This window comes from Alosa sapidissima, chromosome 5, assembly GCF_018492685.1.
Source record: "Alosa sapidissima isolate fAloSap1 chromosome 5, fAloSap1.pri, whole genome shotgun sequence".
Taxonomy (NCBI): Eukaryota; Metazoa; Chordata; class Actinopteri; order Clupeiformes; family Clupeidae; genus Alosa; species Alosa sapidissima.
In genome coordinates, this window is record NC_055961.1 from 32,891,377 (window position 1) to 32,917,674 (window position 26,298).

The window sequence follows — 26,298 nt, forward strand, 5'->3', positions numbered from 1 at the left end:
TCTGACAATACAAAGGAGGCAGGGTTTCATGGGGGAGAGAAGGAAAAAAAAAAGGTAATAGTATTGCAACAGTTTAGGCTACTGTACACTGTACTCTAATTTCTAGAAGTAGGTTTTTCAAGTCCTTTGAATAATCTTGTCATAGGCTACCAATATCAAGTTCAAGTAGTTTATTGTCATGTACTCATAAAAGGAATTATAAGTAATGAAATTCTTGTGCTCAAGAGCCAGCTCAACTTTAAAGTAGTAATTGAAAATGTATATTGTGTGCGCACACACACACACACACACACACACCCTACCCTAGGCCTACCCTCACTTCCATATGAGCAGGGTCCATATTGTTTTATGATACAATTGATGCCTTTTGAATATACTTGTGATAGGCTGTGTGTAAATATGTATTGGGTGAACATTTATAGTTTTTTGTGTTGCATTCAATATTTTGAACGAATGTTTGGTCAACATAGTCTGCCATTCAACTACAGACTGTATAAGCGTACAACTCATAAAACAGAAAGGTTAACCTTGGACCTCCGTTAAAAAATTCCTCATCGCAGCCATTCGATTTGGGCAACGCGTAGAACTCGTGAACGCGCAACGTAATAAGATAATCCAAACAAACATGGCAGCCTGTGTCCTACGACGAGGGCTGCTATCTACATTTAGCAAACTCAATAAACAACACACTAGTCGAGTATTATGCGTTGACTTCAACAGTAAAAGCGACTTGCAGAGGCGTAGGTTATTGTGCTCAACATGCAACGTATTCGACATACAGCAAAAACGGTTTATGTCATCACGGTGAGCAGTTGATCTGTTATGTCAGTTTACCTTTGCTAGCTAACTAGCTCGCAACGGATAGCACTTAGCTACCATGGCACACAATGTTATAGATCTAGTCAACTAAATATTTACTGTCATTGACGGAACTTATGCTGCGTGCCTGCTTGTCGTATGTGAAATGTATGTTTCCGATGTTGTTCTGAATGTAATGCCAGTCTGGTTTCTCAGCAACTGCACTTAATGTCAACTAAAGTGTAGTTCGTATCGACTGGCTAACACTAGCGTTACAGATAAAGCGAATGAGCTAGTTGCTAAATAGGTTATCAACATCAACGCTAATTGCGCCATGAGTTCCAAGCGTTGGAATCTGAGAGGACAGATATCGTATCGATACATGTCTTTTTGTTAGTGTTACCTCACACGTGTGTAATTTAGTTTTTCAGCTAGTGATATGAATCAGTGATACCCATCAGCTAGCTAGCGTTAGCGTGCTAACGTTGCATGGATTTAGCTATGTAATATGCTGTTGAATCTAATACAAGGATACAAGGAAGTTTATTGTCACATGCATATAGTTACTGGATGTAAGAAATGCAGTGAAATTATGTCTGGTGTCAGCCTATCTAATGCATAAAGAACAGTAATGGATAGCTAATTATTTGGTGCAGCTTGCCAGATAGCTAATGTATTCCCCTGTTCTATCTACCATATGATGCATATGCATATGATTAATTGTTCCAAGTCACCCAACACTTTTTAACCATAAAAATCAGGCCCAATTCGTTATGTCTTGGCAGTTATGTCTATGGTTGTGGTGTGGGTAAAGTTGGAAGTCAACGCCCCCCTACTTTGGCATGGGCTGCACGTGGCTTCTTCTTAACTCTCAAGGCGTGAAGAGACACAATTGTGGAACCACTAACTAGTACATTTACATAACCTATATTTGGGGAGGTGCGAGGTATTCACGCCTGTCGAAGATGTGAATCTGACTACAGTTACCTTATCAATCTCCAGATCACGTGTGGGGTCTCCTCATAGTGCATGCCTTTACTGTCTATGGTCCATGGCTCTCAGAATAGGCGTGGTTTGATCTTGTTTTAAGCGATGCTTGGCTGTTGTTTTTATTGACAACGGGGCTGCCTCTACTGTAAACATGTTAAGATATTTAATCCATTCTATATCCTCCCCCTCATGACTCATGCTCCTGTAGGAACTAATACAAAATAGGATCATATGTCCTTTGCTATGTTCTTGAAGATTCTTGGAAAACAACATAGGATTACACAATTTGGATGTAGGATACATAAGAAAGATGACCTAAAGATGATGAAAACAATAGGCTTTAATCCAGCTTTCTAAGAATATGACCTCTCTCTACATCATGCCAAAGCAATGATTGGTGTTCAATTTGTCCTGGGAGCTACATGGTCAACAAATGTTTCCCTAACATCCTTGTTTTGTGTGTTTTTCTTGTCTTGACTGTTTGTGTGTGGTGTGTTTGTATGTATGTATGTTTTGTCCTGTGTGTGGTGTGTTTGTATGTATGTATGTATGTATGTTTTGTCCTCTGTACTCTGTTGGTGTTTTGTGTGGTGTTTGTGGTATTTGTGTGTATGCATTGTTGGTGGGTAACAGGCCCGAGGGGAAGGTGCTGGAGACGGTAGGAGTATTTGAAGCGCCAAAGCAACACGGAAAATATGAAACTGGACAGGTATTGGCCTCACATGCAAGCTTTCTGATTGCTTTGTAATCACTGAGTAATTTGACTAAGTTATAGATAAAATCATCACAGTGTTTTAGCTTAAGTCACTCTATGGTTTTGTTGCCATGTAAAATGTAGGGCTGTCAATCGTTTAAAATAATTAATCTAATTAATTACATACTATGTGATTAATTAATCTAAATTAATCGCATATATAATTTTTGCTGTGAAAGTATTTTGAATATTTAAATTCAAATGAATCATTGAATAATCAGCATTTGTGACATTAACTTCAAAAACTCTTTTATTATTATTTTCACTATTCAAATAATTGCCATAATAATCTATGATATGACCTAATATGCTGAGGAAATAAATTCAAAAGTGCTTCGGGAAGAAGTTTTTTTTTTTTTCACATACAAGGCATTTCAGGCCACAGATATGACCTAGGGAACACAATGAAAATAAATTAACACTCCCCTCAATGTCAACACTTATTTCTTTGCATTGATGTATATAGAGCACATTCCTTGCTGCAGACATTACAGAGGACTTTATTTTCAACAATTTATTTTTATCAACACAATCAGGCCGTTTTTTAAAAGTAAATGTTCCAATCAATGATCCAGGCAGCACGTTTTCTTCTCTCTCCTTCATTTTACAGTCTAATTTTTACTGACTAGAACTCGGGGTCAAAGGTCATACAGAATCGATTAATCTGCACTAATTTTTTTAATCAGTTATTTTTTTTTTTTTCAAATTAATTAATCAGTAATTTTGACAGCCCTAATAAAAAGCAGCCTTTATTTGTGTGTGTGTGTGTGAGTATGAATAAGAAACCTGGTGATGTCTGTTTGTATGCATTTGTGTGTCTGAATGTTGATAATATACTGTACATGTTTTTATTTTGCTCTGCAGTTGTTCCTGCACAGTGTGTTTGGCTACAGGGGCATAGTGCTCTTTCCCTGGCATGCCCGCCTGTATGATCGAGATGTATCACCACAAGCAGCTGAAAGGTGAGAACTCTCCTGTTTCCTCAGAGAGGCTACCTTTTACCTACATTCTATTTACAACATGAGACTATATGCACACATGTTTCCTTGCCATTAGTAATATAAGTCTATTTTCATGTGTGTAGATGGATATATGGATAAGAAGAATTGTACGTCAAATTAAAGGGAAATGTTATGGTCATAGTCACACTTAAATTTGTTTTTGTTTTTGTTTCTTTTCTCTAGTAAGCCTGAAACTCCTGGAGCACATGGGTCTAAAGAAGTGAAAGGGAAAACACACACATACTACCAAGTTTTGATAGACACTAGAGACTGTCCTCACATAGTAAGTGGACCTGCTTTTGTCTCACAGGCAAACATATACACACAAGCATACACCCAAAAACATCTTCACCTCTACAGATTTGCTAATAAACACATCCTCTGTTCAATTTGCAGTCTCAAAGATCACAGACTGAGGCAGTTACATTTCTTGCCAATCACGATGATAGCAGAGCCCTTTATGCTATTCCAGGTGTGTTTAAAGATATTTTCTAATAACAGTGTTTTTTCTTTTGACTTATGACTGCACTATGTGTTTGTATTGGCATGGTTGATGTATGTTACTGTAGGATGTGTGTCTGCAGTACCTATTAAAGGCACACTATGCAGGTTTTTTAGCTTAATATACAAGTTTTTTATCTTAATGTACCTTCATTTACCAGCTTCAGAGTCATTGGAATGGTTATATGACTTTTTCGGGTTGAATGGTGGCCGTCTCGCTTCCCTCTAGCGTAGGGTGACCAGATTTGTCGGAACTAAAACCGGGACACTTTGTGCGTGACCGCGTTTAACGTAAACATGCAGCAGCTCAGACAGACACAGACTTTTTTGTCTCTAGGCTAAGGCCAAAAGTTATAGGGGGTTCGGGTGTCACCCCCGAGAAATTTTTATAAAATATAAAACGCACAAGTTCTGCGCACTTTCAGTCAGAGAATAGGGTCTGCACTAGCCTACTAGCCTAGCCTAATAGTGATTTGTTTGTCTCCTAAGCATGCTCACCTGTTATCCAGACATACATGAAAACATTTAACTCACAGCCATTTTGAGAAGGATGACTTTCTCGTCAACATTGTCGTAGCGTAGCCTAACCGTTAAAACAAGGCAGATATGAAGAGGCATTGCAACAATGTTTACGGATACATTGTAATGCTTTTTGCTTGTTGCAAAGATTATGCAGATAGCTACGATTGACTGAGACACGCACGCACACACACATTATCGAAATCATACGGCAGACGCTTTAGGCTAGCTTTCAACATGGGTTTAATGATCGGGCTATAATAATGCTGCTTTCGAGATGTCTCGTAAATCATCGTACACTCACCCGTACAACATGTACCAATGACTGGCTTTAGGAACGCCTTTCTCTCGAGCCACGAGGGGCATTAGCAGGAGGCTAGTCATTGTTATTGTTTTGTGCTACATGTAGCCTCTAGCTAAACGGCTGGAAAACAAATTGTTACATTGTATTGCAGGCACAGCAAGACCGTGCAATGCATGAATTGGTGACCGGATTGAAGCAGCAATGTAATCTAGTGTGTAAGAGCATTACATCAACTTTAACATGACCAACACAGTACATATGCAAAAAAAATACATGCCATCTCATCTCAACTATGGGCGCAGCCATGTTTGTTGTAAGGTCGTACCAAAGATTGTTAAGGCTCTGCCTTAACAATCTTCGTACGTCCACCTCGGGGTACCCTCAAGTACTCCGAGGTAAAGTGGGCGTGCCTGCCCAAAATGGCGCAAGAAAGCTGGGTAATTTACACTTTCCAACTCGGGCGGCGGATTTACGAGACATTTACGAGACATCTCGAAAGCAGCATTAGACCATGTCGGCTATGTAATCTCTGACAACCGGGACACTTTAATAGTGGTTGGTGTAAACCGGGACATTTTAGTGTCCAGACAGGCTTTTGTCGGGACTCGGGACACGCATCTCAAAACCGGAACGTTTGGTCACCATACCCTAGCGCCTGTGAGCGGAAAAACCACCCTTGCAACTGTGGGCCGGCGGGCCGACGGCCTCAGTGTCAGGAAGTATAACGAGTGTAACGAATTGCTTTACTGCATTCAAATCACAGTCTATGATTCAAATACACATACACGCCAGGCACCGGCTAGAAAAAGGTAGCGATGGAGTTTCTCAGACATTCGTCATGACAGAGCAAGCGAAAAATGAGCAAAAACCGAAAAAAACAATAAGGAAATTGCCAATACTGCATAGTTTACCTTTAAATGAGAATTCCGGTGTGATATTGACCTAAAGTGTGTTGAAACATGATACCTAGTGTGAACGTATGTCTCATAGCCCATTTCGGCTTGTCCCCTGCACTCCGAAATCTGGCGCTAGTTCATTTTATTAATGCAAATTCTTAAATGTAATATTTTTGCTGTGAACTGACTTTTGCTTTGTATTGAGATCTGCCAAAATTGTTTCATTTTTTTGTAGGTCTGGATTATGTTAGTCATGAAGATATTCTCCCTTACAACTCAACCGATCAAATTCCCATTCAGCATGAGCTATTTGAGCGATTCCTCATGTTCAACGCCGGCAAAGGTATGAAATATATGACTTAGTATTTTAATGAAAATGTATCATATTTTCCAATGTCCCTTCTTTTGGAGAGCATCATTATAAAAGTACACACTCAGCGGAACAGTAATGTCTTTTTTGTAGATGTTATTTAGATAGAAAGTATTGCATATTACCATTACACTGTGCTGTATTACAGAAACAAATTGTATACAACATGTGCCTGATGTCCTTTGTGATTCCTTGTGTGGCAGTGCCCCCCTTTATTCCCAGAGACACGTTGCGGGCGTGGCAGGAGAAGAACCACCCCTGGCTGGAGCTGTCTGACGTGCACCGGGAGACCACGGAGAACATCCGTGTCACAGTCATCCCTTTCTACATGGGCATGAGGGTAGGTCAGCTCGTCTGGCTCTCATGCAGGAGGACAGAGCCAGATCTCAGTGATGAAAAAGCATGGTCCCACCACCTCTACATCACAAAATAATGATCTGTCATAGATCAACGCTGTAGTGTGAAAGTCTAAAAAAAGACTAAATGGGCGGTCATGTGTGGTTATTTTGTCAGGTGGAGTGAAGCTGTCAGAATTATCACAATCTTCTAGCAAAATGTATAGATACAAACAACGTTGTGCATTGAGAGGCAACATTGAGTGGAAAAAATACTATGATAAAGCAGTACTGTTTTTTTATTATTAAAAGTATTGTTATTATTAAATTATTCTTTTTTTACAGTAGCAAGCCATTCAGTTGTTATTCAGTAATTTTGCATCTTATTCCATTTGACACAGTGACCTGTCAATACTATAATCCGCCCATTCCGATTAATATTTGAGGAAGCAATCACATTTTTTTTTTTTTTTTAACCGTGGCTGAGGGTTCTAAGTGGTCATGGAATTTCTGGGATATTATGGAGTTATGGAATTTTCAGGCATGAAAGGTCATGTTTTTTTAGTCTGTGAAAGTCAGGATAAAATCAGGGAATTTCACATTTGACTTAGAGTGGGAACCCTGTTGATTAACCCATCATAATGATGTAGTTGATATTGGCTCATTGTTTTTGCCTTGTACCTTCACTGTACTATGTATAAAGCCATAGCACTACAACTCATAACATGCTTTGTCTTTGTCCTCCAGGAAGCACAGACATCTCATGTTTACTGGGTAAGTCTTGTTTGTCACTAATTCCTCCTGTCCCAAGTAGTGCATGCCTATCTCTCTTCACTCTGTAGGCCACAAGTGAATGTAATAATTGCCATTTCTGGTACTGCAAGAAACTTGAATTGTCTTTTGAACTCAACTGAAGTGTTAAAGTTCACCTGTTACAACTACTGTTGTGTCCATGTGCGTATGTGTGTGCGCGCTGTTGCAGTGGCGTTACTGCATCCGGCTGGAGAACATGGGCAGTGAGGTGGTGCAGCTACGAGAGCGCCACTGGAGGATTTTCAGCCTATCGGGCACGCTGGAGACCGTCAGAGGGAGAGGGGTCGTAGGGAGGGTCAGTTGCCTTCCTCCGTCTATGCTAAAGCATGAGAGCATTGGAATCAGAACTTGTGTTTTTATGTTCATAAGTAGTTTATGTTGAAAAATAAATGTTTTCACTGATCATTTATAAAGGGTATGAATAATTTTGAACGTGCCATTTTTCATAAAAATGTAAAAAAAAAAAGATGAAAACCCTTCTTTTTTGATTTTGTGCTCCTACCACGTTGTCTTGCAACCTTTAGCCATGTGGCAGTGTAATTTTCAGCCAGAATAACACATTAAATCAGTATTTGTCAGGGGTATGAATAATGTTGTTCTTAACTGTACAATCGCTGACAGCACCTTTAATGAAAGAAACCCTTCCGTCTACTGATGACATGTTTATGTTGCAGGAGCCTGTGTTATCCAAAGAGCAGCCAGCCTTTCAGTACAGCAGTCATGTCTCTCTCCAGGCCCCCAGTGGACATATGTGGTGAGTTGCATGTCCGACCTTACAGATTTTAGATCTCTCTGTCTTGTGTGTCTCAAAATGTCAAAAAACCAAATAAACTTTTACAGTCAATTTCATACATTTCTGAAAATTAAAGGAACTACATTTTAGAAATGTCGGGAAGTGTCATTCCCATGTGCCTTGCAAAAGTATCCACCTGCCTTGGCCTTTAGTTCTGTTTGTTGCCTTGCAACCTGACATTTAAAAGGATAATTGGGTAAAAAAAAACAAAAAAAACAGACTTTGACTGTGTATAATTATTAATTTTAATATTTAATACTTTATAGAGCAGCACTGCAAGTCTGCTGGGGGGTGTGTCTCTATAAGCTGAACACATCTCGCCACCAGGACTTTTACTTACTCTTCTGGTCTGTAGTCTGGCTTTTGACCACGTGATGTCAGTACATTTAAATAGTTTGCCACCTGAGTGTATGCTTAGGCTCATTGTCTGGCAGGAAGGTGAATCTCCATGTCAGTCTCAAATCTCAGGAATACTGAAACAAGTTTCCCTCAGACATTTCACTGAATTTAATGCCATCCATATACCATTCAAACAGACCATAATACGTCTTCCATGTTCAGGGAGTCTCCCACAGGCCTTTTGGTGAAATCAAAAAGTGTTTTGAAGTAATGTTTTTATTTTTTCTGGTCACCCTTCTGATAAAGCCAGCTCTGTGGAGAACACAGCTTGAGATGGTCCTGTAGACGGATACTCCTATCTCAAGGACTTTTCCAACTCCTTTGGTCTCGTTTTTGCCTCTGATTAAAGGGGTGCGCACACCAGCGCCGTCATGAGTGTGGCGCACTCCGCTTTCAACATTCAATTGCTTAGATCCCATTATTCTCAGTACAACCCCGCACACCAGCGTCAAACTCTGCTGCCACCTCCTTGTGGATTACGACTGAGATGATGTGACCCTTAGATTGTACTCTGGTGGATTTAACTAATAATGTGACTTCTAAAGGTAATTTGTAGCACCTGATTTCATGTAGGAATTTCATACATTGAATATACCACTTTTTTTAGTATTTTTTTTATAGTCGTTTTTAAATAAGTTTTTTCCTCACTTCACTAATGTTAATCCAAATAAAGTCCATTTAAGTGACAGGTAATATAAAAAAGGAAAAACACTTCGGCACCGTTCACACTGACACACCTTTTTCCTCCAGGTGTTCAAATTCAATAGATTCCTTATGGAATGATGCGACTGACCGTAGCATTGCCTCCAAGTTTTGAGGTTGTGTTTTTTCCCCAAATGGGTCTCTGCTTAGCAGCCTGTCCCAGCTAAGTCAGCAAGCTAGCTATTTAGCTAAATGGCACATAACATGTACACAATCAACTTCCATCTTGCATGTTTTTAACACTCACTACTTTGGAATGCTTTCTTTTTGGAGGTGAAAAAAGCATGCTAGTGTGAGTGCTGCCTAAGGAGGGTGAAGAGCAAGGCACTGTGCATTTATGTTTTTACAGCTGTGTGTGACAGTTGCTTGATAATTATTTTTCAATCTTTTTCCAAACTCTGTGAAATGTTGTTTAAATCATATACCAGCCTCTATCTGGTCAAAGTCCCAGTTAAAATAAATTTTCATTGTACATAGGCAAACCTCACCCAAAATGAGTTTCAGGATGAGTAAGTCACCCTGAATGAAATTCCTGGAATTTCCTGGAATGCCACTGCTGTTGGTTCGAATTGAGTTTCTGTGGAATTAAAAATAAAAACGGATCAAGAGCTAGTACTCGAATATGCCTAAGTTTACAGTTTTGGTATTTTCCATGGATAATGGAGTTAAGTCTTAACCTGAATATTGGATGCTTGGATACTATGTTAATTTTACCAAACGGAGGTTTGAATAATGCATTGGAGTGCCCTTTGTGTGTGTACTGTAGTATTGACCTGTGTTCTAGACTCCAGTAGTCTGTAGTGTGTAGTGAGCGGTGTCTGGTCAGCTGCTGAGTCTCTGACGGCGCGTCTTCTGTGTGTCGCCCCCTGCAGGGGCTCCTACCGGCTTGAGAGGCCCAATGGCACCTTCTTCGATGTGCGCATCCCGCCCTTCTCGCTCGAAAGCAAGAAAGACGATACTCCCAACGGCTTCCTGCCTGGGCCCTTCACCTCACTGGCCTAAGGGCCAACCAGAGCTGCCCTGTGCAACCCCCCCCCCCCCCCCCCCCAACCCCACCCCCAACATGCACCTCCACCCTAGACCCCAAATTACACTTTTATTCACCAGATACAACCCCACCCCCAACATGCACCTCCACCCTAGACCCCAAATTACACTTTTATTCACCAGATACAACCCCACCCCCAACATGCACCTCCACCCTAGACCCCAAATTACACTTTTATTCACCAGATACAACCCCACCCCCAACATGCACCTCCACCTACTCTCACTCTTCCCTAAATCCTGATCTCTTCTTTTCATCCCCTTTTATCATATCTGTTTTTAAAAACAATCAGACCTATTGAGTGTCCCAATGTTTTTAAGCTATATTCTGAGCCATAAAGATGCAGGTAGTTGGAGACAGGCAAGGTACAATTTTAAGATGCACTTAGGAAGTCATGTTTAAGACACACGAGAGGAAAGCTATTTAAGAAATAAATCAATTGTTACTTGACTATCTATGCACACAGTATTGTTTGTTAATATTAGGCAGGTAATAATATGCAACATCATAATAACTTATTTATTTTGGAGAAACAGCACTTATGTTCCAGTTATAACAATCTGTAATTATTGTAATGGATGTTGGACCTTTCTTTCATCTGGAGTGGCAGGTTGAAGTAAACATTGCCTGACCTAACTGCGTGTGCAGTTATGATGTCTTTAGTCATGTAGTGACCTCATAAAATGTCTGTACGCATTGCAAATGGCAATAGAGGAAATTATGGTCAGTCTAAGGATTGTAGGCAGGACGTAGTTGCTCCTTTTTTTTTGCAATTCTCCCTTCACCTTCTCTGTTTTAGGGTGCGTTCGTAAATTGTCACTCCGAGCGCTCCAAGCACACTTAACTATTTGTAAATTCGGATTTATCGTGTGTTTATTTAGAGCGTCACTCTCCGAGCGCTCAGAGCATGTCAGATTGAATTTACGAACGCACCCTTAATCTCATCACCTACCCAGTGACTAGGTCTTTTAACAGTTTCTCTGATGAAGCTTCATCTTATCTAAATGAGATTATGTCAACACTAACCCAAATAATAGTAATCAGACATCTGGATTGTGATGTCCTTTACCTTTCACCACATATTAAGCCACAGAACATGGCCACAGAATATCTGCAGATATTTATAAGTGAATGTGAGGGAATTTGTGTTGTATGTATGTTCGATTCTACTGTGAAGTGTATGTGTGAAAGACAAAGCACCTCCAGGAAGAGACTACCGTGTAATCTGATGGACATTGCATTGGAGAAGTGCTGTCAGGAAGCCTTTTTTTTTTTTTAAATAAGCACAGATGAAGATGTGCAAATATCGTGCCATTGTTGGACCCTTATGCATTTTTTTCAATGCAGGTTTATAATATCTTATAATATATTTGATTACATTTCCACCTCTAAAAACCCTTAACCCCGAGGTTGGGAAGTGTTGCCACATAGAAGCTGCTACACAAATTACTCAGATGATAATTTTCATGAACACACAATCTACCCTATCTAGCCGTTTCAACTTTTTTTTTTTTGGCTTGAAAGATTTACCGATGGTGCTCACCTGTACTGTTTTCTCTCAGTGGAATCACATAATGATAGTAGTTGTTTTAACACCTCCGACTGTCATGTACGGCCCTGTCATCTTTGCTTTCTGTAGCACTTTGTCAGCCTATTGAGGAAATATGCCACCAAATGATGTCTCCTTGAGATCCTCAGTGTACATTTTGTAATTTATACCTGTTGTGATATTAATGTTAAAATATACATGATATGATTGATGTAGGAAGTGTTATAACCCCAAGCTGTTTGTAGTCTTGATCTGCTGCTGTGGATGGGAGCTGATTCCTGTCCTTGACTTGGATTGTTTTTTTTTTTTCATCTTTTTCTTTTTTCTTTTTGTTTGTTTTATTGCTTTATTTGATAGGGAAATTCAACTGATACTGAATGTGTCTGAAAGAGATCTGTGTAAGGCTCTTACGTTGAGTATAATAAAATAAATCAAATAGAAGTTACGTTGTCATTTTCTCAAAGAGTTCACCTGACAAAAGTCCCTTTTGTCGTTGCAGATTGCAACAGAGACACTGTATGCACTGAGCGGTTATTGGACGTTGTTCAGTGAATAGAAGCTTTGGAGGAGCACCTCCACCTCAGGCCCATTTAGAGTAAATGTCAGATTCATAAGACCAGGTCAGAGTCAGGCCTCATTGTTGCTGTCCTCCGCACAGCTAATATCAGTGCTTGACCTGTGCTATGCCTGCAGGTTCAGCCTAGTCCCTCAAATCTCTTTGAAAGGCAGAGATGGCGTCAGTTGGTTTTGTGACTGGCTTTTCTCACCGCCTTTTCCTTTTATGCCCTTGAATGCGTGCGCGGGACTCATCATTGACCACTGTGTTCACCTTTCGTAGGGGAACGTTTTCCTTCCAGAGGCCCAATGGGGAGATGTTTGACGTAGCCATCCCCTCCTTCTCCCTGGACAGCCATGGACACAGGGACAGCCCCTACTCCTTCCTCTTCTGAAGCAACCCCTTCAATCCTCGTTTCCTTTTTCCATTATACACACCCTCACGCACAGTCTGCTCGTGAACAAGTAAGCTGTGATCCTCTCACCAGACATATCACAAGTGGTGAGATGTCGGACTTTTAAAAAAAACTTGTTGAGGCCATACTATGGCTCAAGCTTGATTGGTGAAAAGTGATTAACTGCCTAGTGACGTGTAATTCGTACATTTTATGTTGTCCCCAAACATTTTATGCCAATGAGGGGATACATTTTAATAATAGTTCCCAATGCATTTTGACCCTACATCATGTTCATCAAGTCTTACAAGCTGGTGAGCGTTTTAGAGATTTTCACTCTGTTCAAATGATTGACCATTCACAGTATTACCTCAGTCTTATTACCCTGACCCACACCAGGTGCAGGACAGCATTTGAAAACAGGTCAATTTTTCAGATTTTATAAAAACAGATTCCACTTGGAACATCCAATGGAGCAGTGTTGGCTGTACACCACAGCATGTGGAGATCATCTAAGAGCTTTCACAATAAGCTATTTCTACTACCTCACACAAAGCTGTAACACTGCAAACTTTTTTTCTTTTATACATACCAATACATTCTGGGAACATTTACAATATTATTGTGAAATTATCTGGAGATGAACCACAGATCAGAAACAAACATGCACTGTCACGGACATTTTTATAAATGCAAATGCATTTTTGTACACTAGATGCCAGTGTTCACTTTACTTTCTCATATAATAAAGTGGAGGACAGGGATGCACTTTACATGATTTCCACTGAAGGTTACAGTCAATAAGATGTTTTTTGTTTCTGTAAATGGGGGTTTCAATTTACACAAGCAGCAGAAATCAGCTTGTGTTGTATTGTTTTAGTGGCATAGCAATGTGAGGCCCTCCAAAGATCCCAGAACATATGTGTGATGCAGATGGGAAAGACTGGTAACATTATTGATAACTGGACTGAGAATTTGGAAGGCAGTCTGCAAATTCGAATTCCTGAAGTGTCTTTGCAATGCGCTGTAGCTGGTGAAGCAGTGTGTTAATTGAAAAGTCTATGGTAAATGGAGTTGAAGTTGTTGAAGCTTTGTGAAACCATAAATTAAGGTAGAATCTTGTAAAACCTAGAAAATGCTCATAAAATGTAATACATAATACAAAAAATGTAAATGTAAAACAAAAAATAAACCTCCATAAGTCTCCTCTAAACAATAATAAAAAAAATGTCTTATATTAATCACTTAACCATCTGGTATTTTAACAGAGATAAGAAATGTTTACAACCCCACTTAACCATCTGGTGTTTTGACAAAGATAAGAAATGTTTATGACCCCCCATCCTGAGGGTTACCCACAATTCGCTGACACAAGGGTTAATTTAACTAAACATTCTAACGTAGGAGTTTCAGAAAACACAAGGGTCAGAGTAAGGAGATGACAATTAGATTTCACTACATGTATATAAGGTATACTAAACATTCAATGAAAAAAATAAAAAATTATCCCACAGTTTTAGTAGATGGTTTTTAGTTAAATATGTGTGTGAGATTTTTCTCAGTTATGTAAATGTGATAATATACACGTCTTCACATTCAAAGCACACGATACATTCTGTGCTGAACACAATACAGACAACTGACACGAAATACAGCTGACACGTAAAGTGACGGGCAACCTGCTGTCATGTATGTCAATGTATCTGCCATTTTACCTGATTACCTGAATCACCTGCCATTTTACCTGATAACCTACACCCGTCAGATTTCTCATGTCACTGAAATGAGCACCACAGATAATTAGAAGAAAGTTCCAATTCCATGTAGTGACAATGATATACACAGTACAGCCCTGCAAACATGATGACATACTGTGTATATCATTGTCACTACACTCATTAGAAGTGGGTCCCTCCCTTAAAGCTGCAGTTGGCAAGATTTTTTTGATCATATTCACTGAAACCTGACTGCTCTGACAGAACAACATAAATCAGTCTGTTTTAGGGGGGAAAAAACACACTTCTACCTCCACCTAGAGTAGAGTTTAGATTCTCTGCCCAAGCCTGTATTTGACCGGGCCAGGTCGGCCGATATTTCCAGTCACTATCCTCGGGCTGGGTTGGGTCCTTAATCAAGCATTTGTGTGTGTGTGTGTGTGTGTGTTTTTTTTAATCATTAGCCTACTTGGGTGGGGAGCTATGCCATAGTCAGAAATATTATATATATATTTAACAAAGTAGGCCTAAGTAACACATGTGTACAGTTATACAAGTTAGCCCATAGCATTTACCCCCCTATTTTGAGTTTTTCCTTACAATGGCCCTGTTGCCACATACTTTTACTTATAATCAAGTGCCTGACCTCTTTGGAAAGCTAAGGCCTTGTAGATTTTTTTGGTACCAATAGATTGACTGTGTGATGAACTATCAGAGAGTGGCAAAGGGTAGAATGATAGTTTTTCTTATAGGCGGTTATGTACATCTCTAGAAATGACCACATTCTGCCCTCTTGGTCACTTGTATTGTCTTGAAAACACCACTGAGGCCCACTACCAGGTCTTATGAATCTGTATCTCAAAGTAGATCCCTATAGGATGAAGTATGACTGTGTGGGACCCATATTTGTGTGGGCATACACATGCATTTTGCTTTGGAGACTCCAAAAGGACCTTTGGTTACCCAAAACACATACTGACAAAAAAACTTCCTATACAAGAACCCCTTTATGTAGAACCATGATCTTGGTGTCAAATGAAAGGTTACACTCTGTGTCATGTTGCTTGTACCTGGAGTGCTTTGCAGTGGCTGTGCCATGAATCCAGAGAAGCATTATCTGACCTGAAACTCTTACTTTTGCTCCTACGCCTTTGAGATTTCCATGAAAAAAGGACAAACAAGGTAATGCAGTGAACATTTGTATTATAAAATGAAACAAAGGTAAAAAAAATAGTAAATATTATAAATATAAAAAGGTAAAAAATGCAGTGCAAAAATTCAAAAAATAACAAATACCCTGGCAAACGAAACATCAAATGATTCACATTCAATGCAATACAAATGTATTTGTGTTGGCAACCACAGTCAACAAAATGGAGCGTGTTATGAACAACTGAAATAGTTCTAAAATTGTGTACTGTGCAGAATTACGCTGGGGGCCAGGAGTCCTCATAGGGCAAAACGTGGGCTGTGGTGGTATGGTGTCCAGGATGTCCATCCTAAGCCATGGTTCTGCGTCTCCGCTCTCCTGTCTGCTGCGGGAGCACCCTCTTCCCCTGCCTTGGCCTCTCCCTCTTCCTCTGCCTCTCCCCCTGCTTCTTGCAGCACCCTTTCCTCTTCTTGTCCCACTGGTCTCAGCCATCGGCTCCTCTTCCTCAGACACAGGATCCTCAGCTCTTGTTTTTTTGCTTGGCGGGGCCCAGTCTTCATCGCCGTCACTGAAACAATTGCACAGGTGGAAGTTAGACTCAGACCCACTAAAGTATATGAAAACCCTTCCCAACAACGTATACAAATGATATAAATGTGTGTACTCAGGTCACACCTCCCCCTGCACTCTCAGGGCTAGTCCACACGTACGAAACCGATCTTTTTTCCTCCGTCTTCCCTGAAACCGCATCAAGAATATTTGCGTCCAAACGGATCCATCTCAACACGACTCAACACGTTACTTCATACCCCAGGCCTATAGGTGGCACTGTTTCTTTACAGAAATTGACCAAAGTTTGTGCTTTACAAACAGACAGAATAAGCTGACAAAATGACTAGTGCAAGGAAACCAGAATTGTTTGTGTGGACTGATGGTGAACTGTCAACTGTAGTCAACTGTAAAACTAATCAACTTTATTTTACGGTTTGTGAAGGGTGCAGTCCTTTATATGGCTAACGCAGGTAGGCCTACTAATCACCTTTACTTTCTTTGGTTGTAGTCCGTGATTCACATTAGTTTTGGCTATCACTAAACGCAAGGCTTACCCAAGTTCTAGGCTATTCTGTCGCCACATTTATAATATTGCTATAAAACCTTCGTTAGTAACAATACGTTTGCCTGCATCAAATCAAATCGCGCATTTGCAATCAGTGTTCTACCATCGGCTTAACGTGAGTTCTAAGCGTCTTTGTATGCTTATATCTGATTTCACTCGACTGTGAATGCATGTATATATGTTGTAAGACATGTAAAATAAATGAATGACACTGGCACTACGCACAAATTAATGTAGCCTGAACTTACACCGCACTTTCCTAATAACTTAAGTTCTCTCGCATCACTGACAGTAGCTAGAATGCATTAAAAAAAAAACGGGAAAAACAGTGTTCAGTCCACCAAGTCATAAGCTATCGGCGCTGCGCAGCACCAGTTGTGATATTTATCTTACGGAGTGTAATCGTAGGTAATGTCATGTATGAAAACTAGTATTGTTAGGCAATACTATAAGTGCAAGTCCAGGGCAGCTGAGGTGACATCATCGATACGCAAGCAGGATGTGCGGTTTCGCTGTCTAAACGAATTCAAACGGGCTACGGTTTCAGATTTCTCCACTCTGGGACCAGGTTTCAGAAAAGTGCAGTTTCGGGCAGTTTGTTTACAGGATTCGTTTGGACGCTCGGCCAAGACGAAGCAAAACCTCTGCGTTTAACCTAAAAAGCGTCTCCGTGTGGACGGGCCCTCATTTACACACACACACACTGCATTCTCACCAAACCCCCCCAGGTACCAGAACACTGTTCACACCTCCCCCAGGTCACACTGTCACCCTCCCCTATGCACACTGAAGATCCACAGACATGTTTATGCACACACTAGAACTGCCTAAAAAATAACTGAACAAAATTGTTTAGGACAAAAAACAGAACCCATGTCCATGTACTGTTACAGGAGAAAAACAAATCACTCACTCACTCACTCACACACACACACGGCACATTATGCTCAGCTAAATAACGAAACTATGCACTAAACATTAAAAAGCAAACTAAACTGTATCTGTAACTGTATATGGATATAAGTAGTCTACTCACAGCTCAAAATCAGGGTCCTTCCCAGCTAAAAAGTTCTGCTCCTCCTCGGAGTCGCATTCCGAGAAATTGCTTTCTTCTCCTTCATCGATGTCCTCCAGATCATCAATGTCCTCGGGTTCTTCGACATGTGTCGTCTTTTTTGTCTCTTTGGCATGTTTTACGAACAAAAATCTTTAAAAAATGTATGTTTAGTAACAAACATGTTGCATGTTTAGTAACAAACGTCCAAACCACTGCTTCGGCGACTGGTTACGCATGACCATTGCGCATTGAGTTTAGCCGGCAAGGAAGTAGAATGTGACGATGTGTCACGTGTCTAAAGAAAGCTCTCCTCGTTGGCTACACGGACATCTAGGTCCCATCTCATCGGCTCGTTCAGACGCAGCGCTATGGCCATTCAAAGACTGGTTGTCAGATTAATCGCTTACGTGACTCATTGGCTTTGATAGCATCTATCTCGACTCTCATTGGTCCTACAGACATGTAATTGGTATCGATGGAATCAGAAGAGCCTCGTGAACACGCAGAGTACCGTGAATCCAGCGACAATAATGGAAGTCAAACCGAAATACCTGGATTTCCGCGGAAAATAAGTTTTCACTTCGCTTCTTTCCTTATGTATCTGTTTTGTTTGCGCTGTCGTGTACAACTACTCAATATATTGGCAATAAAACAACGTAAATCTATGGATTCTTACGAAAATTTCAAGACCAAGCATGCTTCGCTAACTTATTGGTACGGCCATACAGACAAGTGACAAAGGGCCCGTCCACACGGAGACGCTTTTTGGGTTAAACAGAGGTTTTGCTTCGTCTTGGTCGAGCGTCCAAACGAATCCTGTAAACGCACTGCCTGAAACCGCACTTTTTTGAAACCTGGTCCCAGAGTGGAAAAATCTGAAACCGTAGCCCTTTTGAATTCGTTTGGACAGCGAAACCGCACATCCTACTTGCGTATCGATGATGTCATCGCCACACCTCAGCTTCCCTGGACTTGACACTTATAGTATTGCCTAACAATACTAGTTTTCATACATGACGTTACCTACGATTACACTCCGTAGGATAAATATCACAACTGGTGCTGCGCAGTGCCGATAGCTTATGACTTGGTGGACTGAACACTGTTTTTCCCGGTGTTTTTTTATGCATTCTAGCTACTGTCAGTGACGTGAGAGAACTTAAGTTATTAGGGAAGTGTGGTGTAAGTTTACATTAATTTGTGCGTAGTGCCGGTGTCATTAATTTATTTTACATGTCTTACAACATAAATAAATGCATTCATAGTGAAGTCAGATATGAACATACAAAGACGCAAGAACTCATGTTAAGCCTATGCGCACTAAATGCGAATGTGCGCTTTGATGCAAGCAAAAGTATCGACTGTTACTAACAAAGGTATTATTATAAATGTGGCGACGGAATAGCCTAGAACTTGGGTACGCCTTTGCACTTGCGGTGATAACCAAAACTAATGTGAATCACGGACTATCCTACAACCAAAGAAAGTAAAGGAGATTATTTTTACCTGCGTTAGCCAAATAAAGGACGGGACTGCACCCTTCACAAACCGTAAAAATTAAGTTTATTAGTTTTACAGTTGACTACAGTTGACAGTTCACTACAAGTCCACACAAACAATTCTTGTTTCCTTGCACTAGCCATTTCGTCGTAGCCTATTCTGTCTGCCTACAGTGCAAGCTTTGGTCAATTTCTGTAAAGAAACAGTGCCACCTATAGGCCTGGGATATGAAGTAACGTGTTGAGTCGTGTTGAGATGTACGGAGCCCTAGAGGTGTCATTGCAAAATGTTTTGCATGTTGAGAGAATGTGCGCTCGTTTTACTACATTGTGTGCTCGTTTTACTAAATTGTGCTCTCGTTTTACTATATTGTGCACTCGTTTTACTAAATCGTAAGCTCGTTTTACTAAATTGTGCGCTCGGTTTACTAAATCGTGTGCACAATTTACTATATTGTGCTCTCGTTTTACTATAGCCTAGTGTGCGCTCATTTTACTAAATTGAGCTCTCATTTTAAGCATAGTAAAACGAGGGCACAGTTTATTAAACGAGGGCACAATTTATTAAACGAGTGCACTATTTACTAAAACGAGCGCACTATTTACTAAAACGAGGGCACGATTTATTAAAACGAGAGCACAATTTGTGAACATGGTTATAGAACATTGTGTGCACGATCTACTTAAACGTGGCCACAATTTGTAAAACATGCACTCAATATTGTCTTGACACATCTCGATCTCGATCTACTCGATCTATCTCTTATAGATCTCGATCTACTAAAACGCACCCATGAATAATTAAAACGTGGGCTCGAAGAAATTAAATTGTGTGCACAAAAACGTAGTGTGGTGTCAAGGGGTATCCCCGGGAATGACGTCGGGAGGTGTGTCGCTAGTAACGTAGGGGGAATCTCATTGATTGCAGTGCACCTGTATATAGCCCCGTTGGTAGGCTATAGGTGGGAGAGAAGATGATTGTGTTTGCACAGGCCCCTTGTCTATGGGGCGCCAAATGTAACATGCCTTATTTCGTGGACAGAATCACTTTCGTGTGACTAAATACATATATTCATTACGAAACCATGTTACATCGTAACACCTTTTGTCCACGGAATGCACAAATTGGTTTGCATTGTGTCCACGAAACATCAAGAGAGTACATCATTTCGTGGACGAAATTGACTAGTGGCCTTTTCCTTTCGTGGACATAATGCTGAATGCAGTATTCACTGTCGTAGACGAAATGTTTGGTCAAAAGTAATTCTGTCTACGTAAATACGGAATGCACCTACCCGCACCATTCTGTGCATCCTTTTTCAATTTCGTCCACAGAAGTATTGTGTTGTGTTACAGAAGGCATTCCGTCCACGCAATAGTAACTTAACAACTTACGAAATGCATTCAGTGACATATGCTTTCATTCTGTGGACGAAATGCATAAAAGAATCACGAAATCAGTTTTGTGACCTGCTACAATACATTTCGTGAGTCAGCAGTTTACGGAATTAATTATGTGTCAGGATAATTTCAGAGAGCATCGTGTTTATGTCTCCCATTTCATAGTCCGTATCAAAGCTTACTGCGTTGTGTGCATCGCACTGCCTCTCCAACATAAAAAATTCTAGTGACCCGTTGCACCTAAAATTTTTAGTTTTAGCCCAACTTAAGTTGCGGAAACCAACTTTTTTTGTTGTGCTGACTATCCCTGCATGTAGACTGAACTTAAAATAGAATGTTGTGTCAATTAAATATTCTCTGTTGACTGAACATAGCTTGTTGGGCCAACAAGCACACTCAACTTGAAATAAAATGTTGTATTAATTAAATATTTCATGTTGGCCAAAATGTCTATTTTTCATTATTATGACCGCCGCGCAGCGAAGCCAGAGATATTGTGAAGTTTTCATCACAATATCTCTGGCTGACAAGGTCAAAACTGCACGAAATTAAAAGTGTAGGATAATTATGACACCCTCCAAATGCATGCCAAGTTTTGTGTACTTTCGTTCATGGGGGGCCTTACAATAAAATAATTTGTGTGTACATTTAGTGACGTACACCAACAAGGACTCCCGGGACACTGAAAGCACGGGGTACACAAAACTTGGTGGGCATGTACCCCCACATGGATAGCATGGAACTGTCATTTTTCGTTTTGATCTGTAGCCCCCCCCGCTGGACTGGACCCCCCGAAAGGAGGGTAGGGCAGACACAGTTCTCTGTGAATATCTTGAGAACTGTAGGGCCTAGGATGACCAATTTTTTCCGTATGTTTGCCTCCAGGGGTCATGTTAACCCATTCCATGTGCACACATGTGCATAAACAGATACACACGCACACACATACATTTACAGTAATCATACGTATGACACATACTCACACAGTAGACATACGTACGCATGCATGCACATGCACATACACACATACGCAGGCAAACACACAAGCACGCACATACACACACACACACACACACCCACACACATAAACATAAACTTGTACACGCACACATGCACACAATTCAAGAATTTTTCCCGTCATCTACTTCCTGAATTTTTGGTCATTGATACCCGGGACACCGAACCAGGATACCTGAAATTTGGTGGGTATGTAGCCCCACTAGACTTTTACGGAAAAATTTCATTTCGTCCCCGGGGACCACATACTATCGGTATTAGAACGGCCGATACATAATTCAGTAGGATTAAAAGAAAGCCAAAATAAATATTCATCATCATCATCATGGCTGCATTTTCAGTATTGGCGATAAGTAGTCGTTTGTCCACTAGATGGCGCATCGTTGCAGTGAGACGTAATTTTGTTGGAAGTTAAAAGTGGGTTGGAAAAACAATGGACGCTTCCTACAAGGACTGTAATTTACCGCAGCGAACATCTAATAAGCATAGGACGATGTTCACATGAAGTGTAATTCCCATTTCTTCTTGAAGCCAAAATAAATCTGAGGATGTTTATCGGACATGCTTGGTTTTTACTGCAGGTACGTTAATCTTGTAATATCAATAAGGACCTAGGTAATGTTACCGTTAGCGTTGGTTGAGTGATGGAGGCCCATTTGATTGATTGCATTTGTAGAAAACTATAAATGCGGTTATACCAAGCAAATTGATAGCAGCACTGTTTGTATCTTTCGACTGTCATTTATTGCACGTGCTACAAAATCATTCTGTGCAATGGAAGATTTACCAACGTTACACCGGTCTGATACAGTTTTGCCTATACATGCGTGAGACTGAGACGCCTGTTTATTTTGTTTTAAGTGCGTGTAGGGTGTAAGAGGGGAATCGATGTGCTTTGATTCCAGCTTGGTAGTTGTAGTCTGTGAAATTAAAAAGATTTCTTAAAAGATTGAGCTTGGTCTGATGAAAGCCAGACTAGCCATGGACCTCAGTTACACAATGCAAGGGAACATGAATCAGCCTATATTTGCACGAACAATAACGGACAAAAGCTCTTCAACTTTGGCCCGTTAAAATGTGTATGAACAGTCTAGCGACGCATTTCATCAAGGCCCATTTGGACATGTCAGTTATTTGCACCACTGGTTAGATGTAAAACAGCATTTCGTTTCAGACTACTGTTACTTAATTTGTGCATTGACAATAAAGTATTACATGAACTAAAGATGACTAAAATCTTATGTAGAAGAAGAAACATTCACAAAAAATCCATCCATCCAAAAATGACCTTTGTTTTTGATAGCTGTTGAAAACGGCATGGAACTGACAGAGATGTTTTTGTTTATAAATACATACAAAATAAATAAATAAATAACATTATGCTGATACCTTTTGCTTTTCCCAAATACAATGTAGCCTACAGGTGTAAGTGACCTTTCATCAATCCAGTTGCAATGGATGAACTGTGATGAACTGCCCTACTTGTGATTGTTTAGAGATTTTAAAGGTTTTATAACAATGCTACATCTTCTTTGGCTATTCTACAATCTATTCACCTTTTCAGCACCAGTAGGCTACTTTCTGTGCAGCCGCACACACACACTCAGGCATGCCAAACAAGCATACACAAAAGTTTCAAGAGTGGGGGATGGAGTAAAATTTGGAGACAAATTGAAGTGTGATTTATTTTCGCGGAACGGATGTACAGGACTGAGCGGCGGTCATATTTTGTACCGCTATGCGGAACATCTAGTTTCAAATAAATTACACACTATGTTCTGATAAAGTACATTTTATTTATTTATTTAAATCCATATGAACTCGCCTGTAAGGCTCAAGTGCAATATTACACAAGTATTCAACCAGTGTTCTAGAAACAAGATCTGAAAGCATGGCATGTCACTCAATAGTTGTACTGGAAAAACAAATATCTGCTTCACAAAATGAAACAAAAGTAAAACATGACAGCTTTGCCTGTGAACATCTGATGTAAAATTGGTTCAAAATGATTTGTGACATGTTCCAGAAAAGTTACAAAAATCCAACAAAAAAAGTCACTGCCATTTAACAGAAACATTTGCATGAAACCTTTGATACCTCAAAATACCTCAATGACTGGCAATTAACATGTACTGTAATGGCCATTACACCTGTAATAACTCTTTCTTCAAGGACTGTATCCTTGCTGTGCACTTTTTCCCAGGTTTAAGAGAATCGTCTGGACTGCCTCGAATGTGTACCTTAAGTCCTTAGGGTACTCCATATTTAGAGCATAAAGCAGACCAAAGAGCATCATGAGGACATTTGTGAAGTCTCCCAGATTGTCCATGACAACTTCCTCCTCCAGTACTACAGCCACATTGACCACTGTGGGATATGGTCCTGAGTTGGTAGAACTGTCAGTTACTTCCAGGATCCCCATGTTCATGGCTTTTGTGTGTGGCCCCAGTGCCTCAGTCAGTATCCTGTGAAAGACAATAAATGACACTTAGTGTCAGACTGAAATCATGTCTTAAGCAATCATTACTGCATCTCAAACAATAATACCATAACGTTTTCAAATGAATTACCTTAATAGTCTTTGAAATTGCAGATGGCTCTCTTAAGTACAGGGGAAGACCATGAAGAACAGCAGACCGTCTATAAGTAGTTAGATCTGTGGTCTGCAAAAAAAAGACAGGTCATCAAAAAGACATTATTAAGTCACCTAATTCACAGAGGTTACACACATGCAACAGTTTAGGATCACTTACTCCTTTCACCATTGGGCTTCATTACAACCAACTTCATGAAATAGCTACCTGAAATGCATTAAGATTACAATCTGCGACGGATAATCAGCTAACAAGTGATAAGTACGCAGATCCCTTAAGACTTTTGGAATAACATTCCCAGAGTTAAGTTAGATACTGAAAGTGGTTTTCTAACAGTCCTAAAATAGTTCTCAAACATGCTGTGCACTTGTTGACTGTTTTTTGTTTAGTCATATTGACCAAAAGCATGTCAGGTGACTTTCATGAAGCTGGTCAAGATGAACCAATGGTGAAATTAGTCAATTTTGCACAGTAGTGTATGTAGGTGCTGGTCAAATGGAGCTATATGATAGGAGAAAAACAGCTTAATACTACACCAGAATCTTTCTGTGTAATGCATACATGATGTTGATCACAAGGTCTTGATCAGGGAAGTTGACTGCTTTGACCTGTTTTGTCACCCATACCATCTCGTTCAAACAATAAAATGGCTATAACTTATAAGTATGTGAGGGATTTTTACATGTATTGTAGATCATCAACATCAGGTATACATGGAACCTTTTTTGACACATTCTGATTATATAATGAAATTTTATTGCTCACATAATGAGCAATGGATAAATCTCACAAGACAAAGGTATCAACTCAATTGACAGAGACATTGCAATTAAAATGGGTTGAGTTGAGTGAGATGAGTTTTACAGTGAAGTTTTTGTGGAGCAGTAAGCTGCTCTGAAAGTTGTGTTGTTGCTGCTAAAATCACAGTTGGAGAATGAACGAAAATGAACGAAGGTTGTTACCAAGATGATGCACAAATCCATTTATTGTCAGTAGATTGGCTCTGTTTACGTTCGCTTATGTCTGTAAGAGAGAATGTATTGCTACAGTCTGGTTGTTTGTGCAGGGGAACATTCTGCGTGAAGAGGTCCAATGGACTCCATGTTGACATCAGTGTCTCTTCTTTCTCCTTGGAGAGCAGCAAAGATGATAAACAGCCTCCCTTCTGGCTGGTAAAGTAGCAGTGGCCATCGTCAGCAGCAGGATCTCACAACAAATCCAGCTTCACCAGGATGCGCTCTTCACATATCTGAAATTAATCGAAGTCCAGACATTAAAATCAGTCAACGAAGATTCCATTTCAGCTGGGAACAAATGATGAATAGGAAAATTCATTGACTTTGGCAGTTCTTTTTTTTAGATTTTCTGTTCTTTTTTATATATATTTATCCCAAATCAACAATGTCAAGGTTAACTTGCAAGATGGTAAACTAAAATGTTTTAGTCAAGTGAAACTAATAAATGTATATTTTTATGGTTACAGGCCATATATCAGTTACAGATATCAGGCCAAGGATGCAAGAACACACTACTTTTCAGAACTTATTTCTGCCCATCAGTATAACCTTACATCTTTATCTAAGACTTTAGATAAACTGGTAAACCCAACCCCTCCTTGGTTTTTATCCTTTTTAACTGATAAACTGGGGTCAATTAGAACCTACATTACTCTGAGGTCCCTCACCCACATCAATATAGTTTGAACCAGTTTTATCCTAGCCTAGAAATCTAGACGCACGCTAGTTTTATCCCATCACATTGTCTAAACGTTTAGAAACTGTTTCATATAAAAATGTCTTCCAGCCTAGCCTAAATCTAGACATAGGCTACCCTATAGCGGCTGCCAGGGTAGTCTAGCAACTCTCCGTTGGCTTGTGAGCTGGAAAAATTAAACTTCGATAAGGCCAATTACATCGTGTATAGAGTCGGTAGGCGGGCTTAACAATGATTGATGGCAGAGTTACAGTGGTTCGGCGTGAATTCCCTGCTACTTGAGAACAAAGAAGATGGATGTTGCTGTTGGCAA

The 26,298-nt window shown here is 40.1% G+C and overlaps 1 protein-coding gene across 3 annotated transcripts; it reads left to right on the forward strand.

Annotated features, from left to right (window-relative positions):
• Window positions 1-595: 595 nt before the first annotated feature.
• On the forward strand, window positions 596-26,006 carry LOC121708882 (polymerase delta-interacting protein 2-like). Of its 3 annotated transcripts, none has more exons than XM_042091821.1 (11): window positions 596-804; window positions 2,422-2,497; window positions 3,407-3,504; window positions 3,727-3,826; window positions 3,940-4,015; window positions 5,999-6,106; window positions 6,337-6,473; window positions 7,216-7,242; window positions 7,451-7,576; window positions 7,956-8,035; window positions 25,339-26,006. In XM_042091821.1, exons 1-11 carry the CDS (start codon window positions 626-628, stop codon window positions 25,451-25,453), a joined length of 1,122 nt encoding a protein of 373 aa, XP_041947755.1. In that variant the 5' UTR covers window positions 596-625; the 3' UTR covers window positions 25,454-26,006. The 3 variants fall into 3 exon arrangements, with proteins under 3 accessions (XP_041947755.1, XP_041947754.1, XP_041947756.1); XM_042091820.1 differs by lacking the exon at window positions 25,339-26,006 and adding an exon at window positions 10,048-12,213 and having other exon boundaries at window positions 597-804; XM_042091822.1 differs by lacking the exon at window positions 25,339-26,006 and adding an exon at window positions 12,611-12,790 and having other exon boundaries at window positions 598-804.
• Window positions 26,007-26,298: the final 292 nt, after the last annotated feature.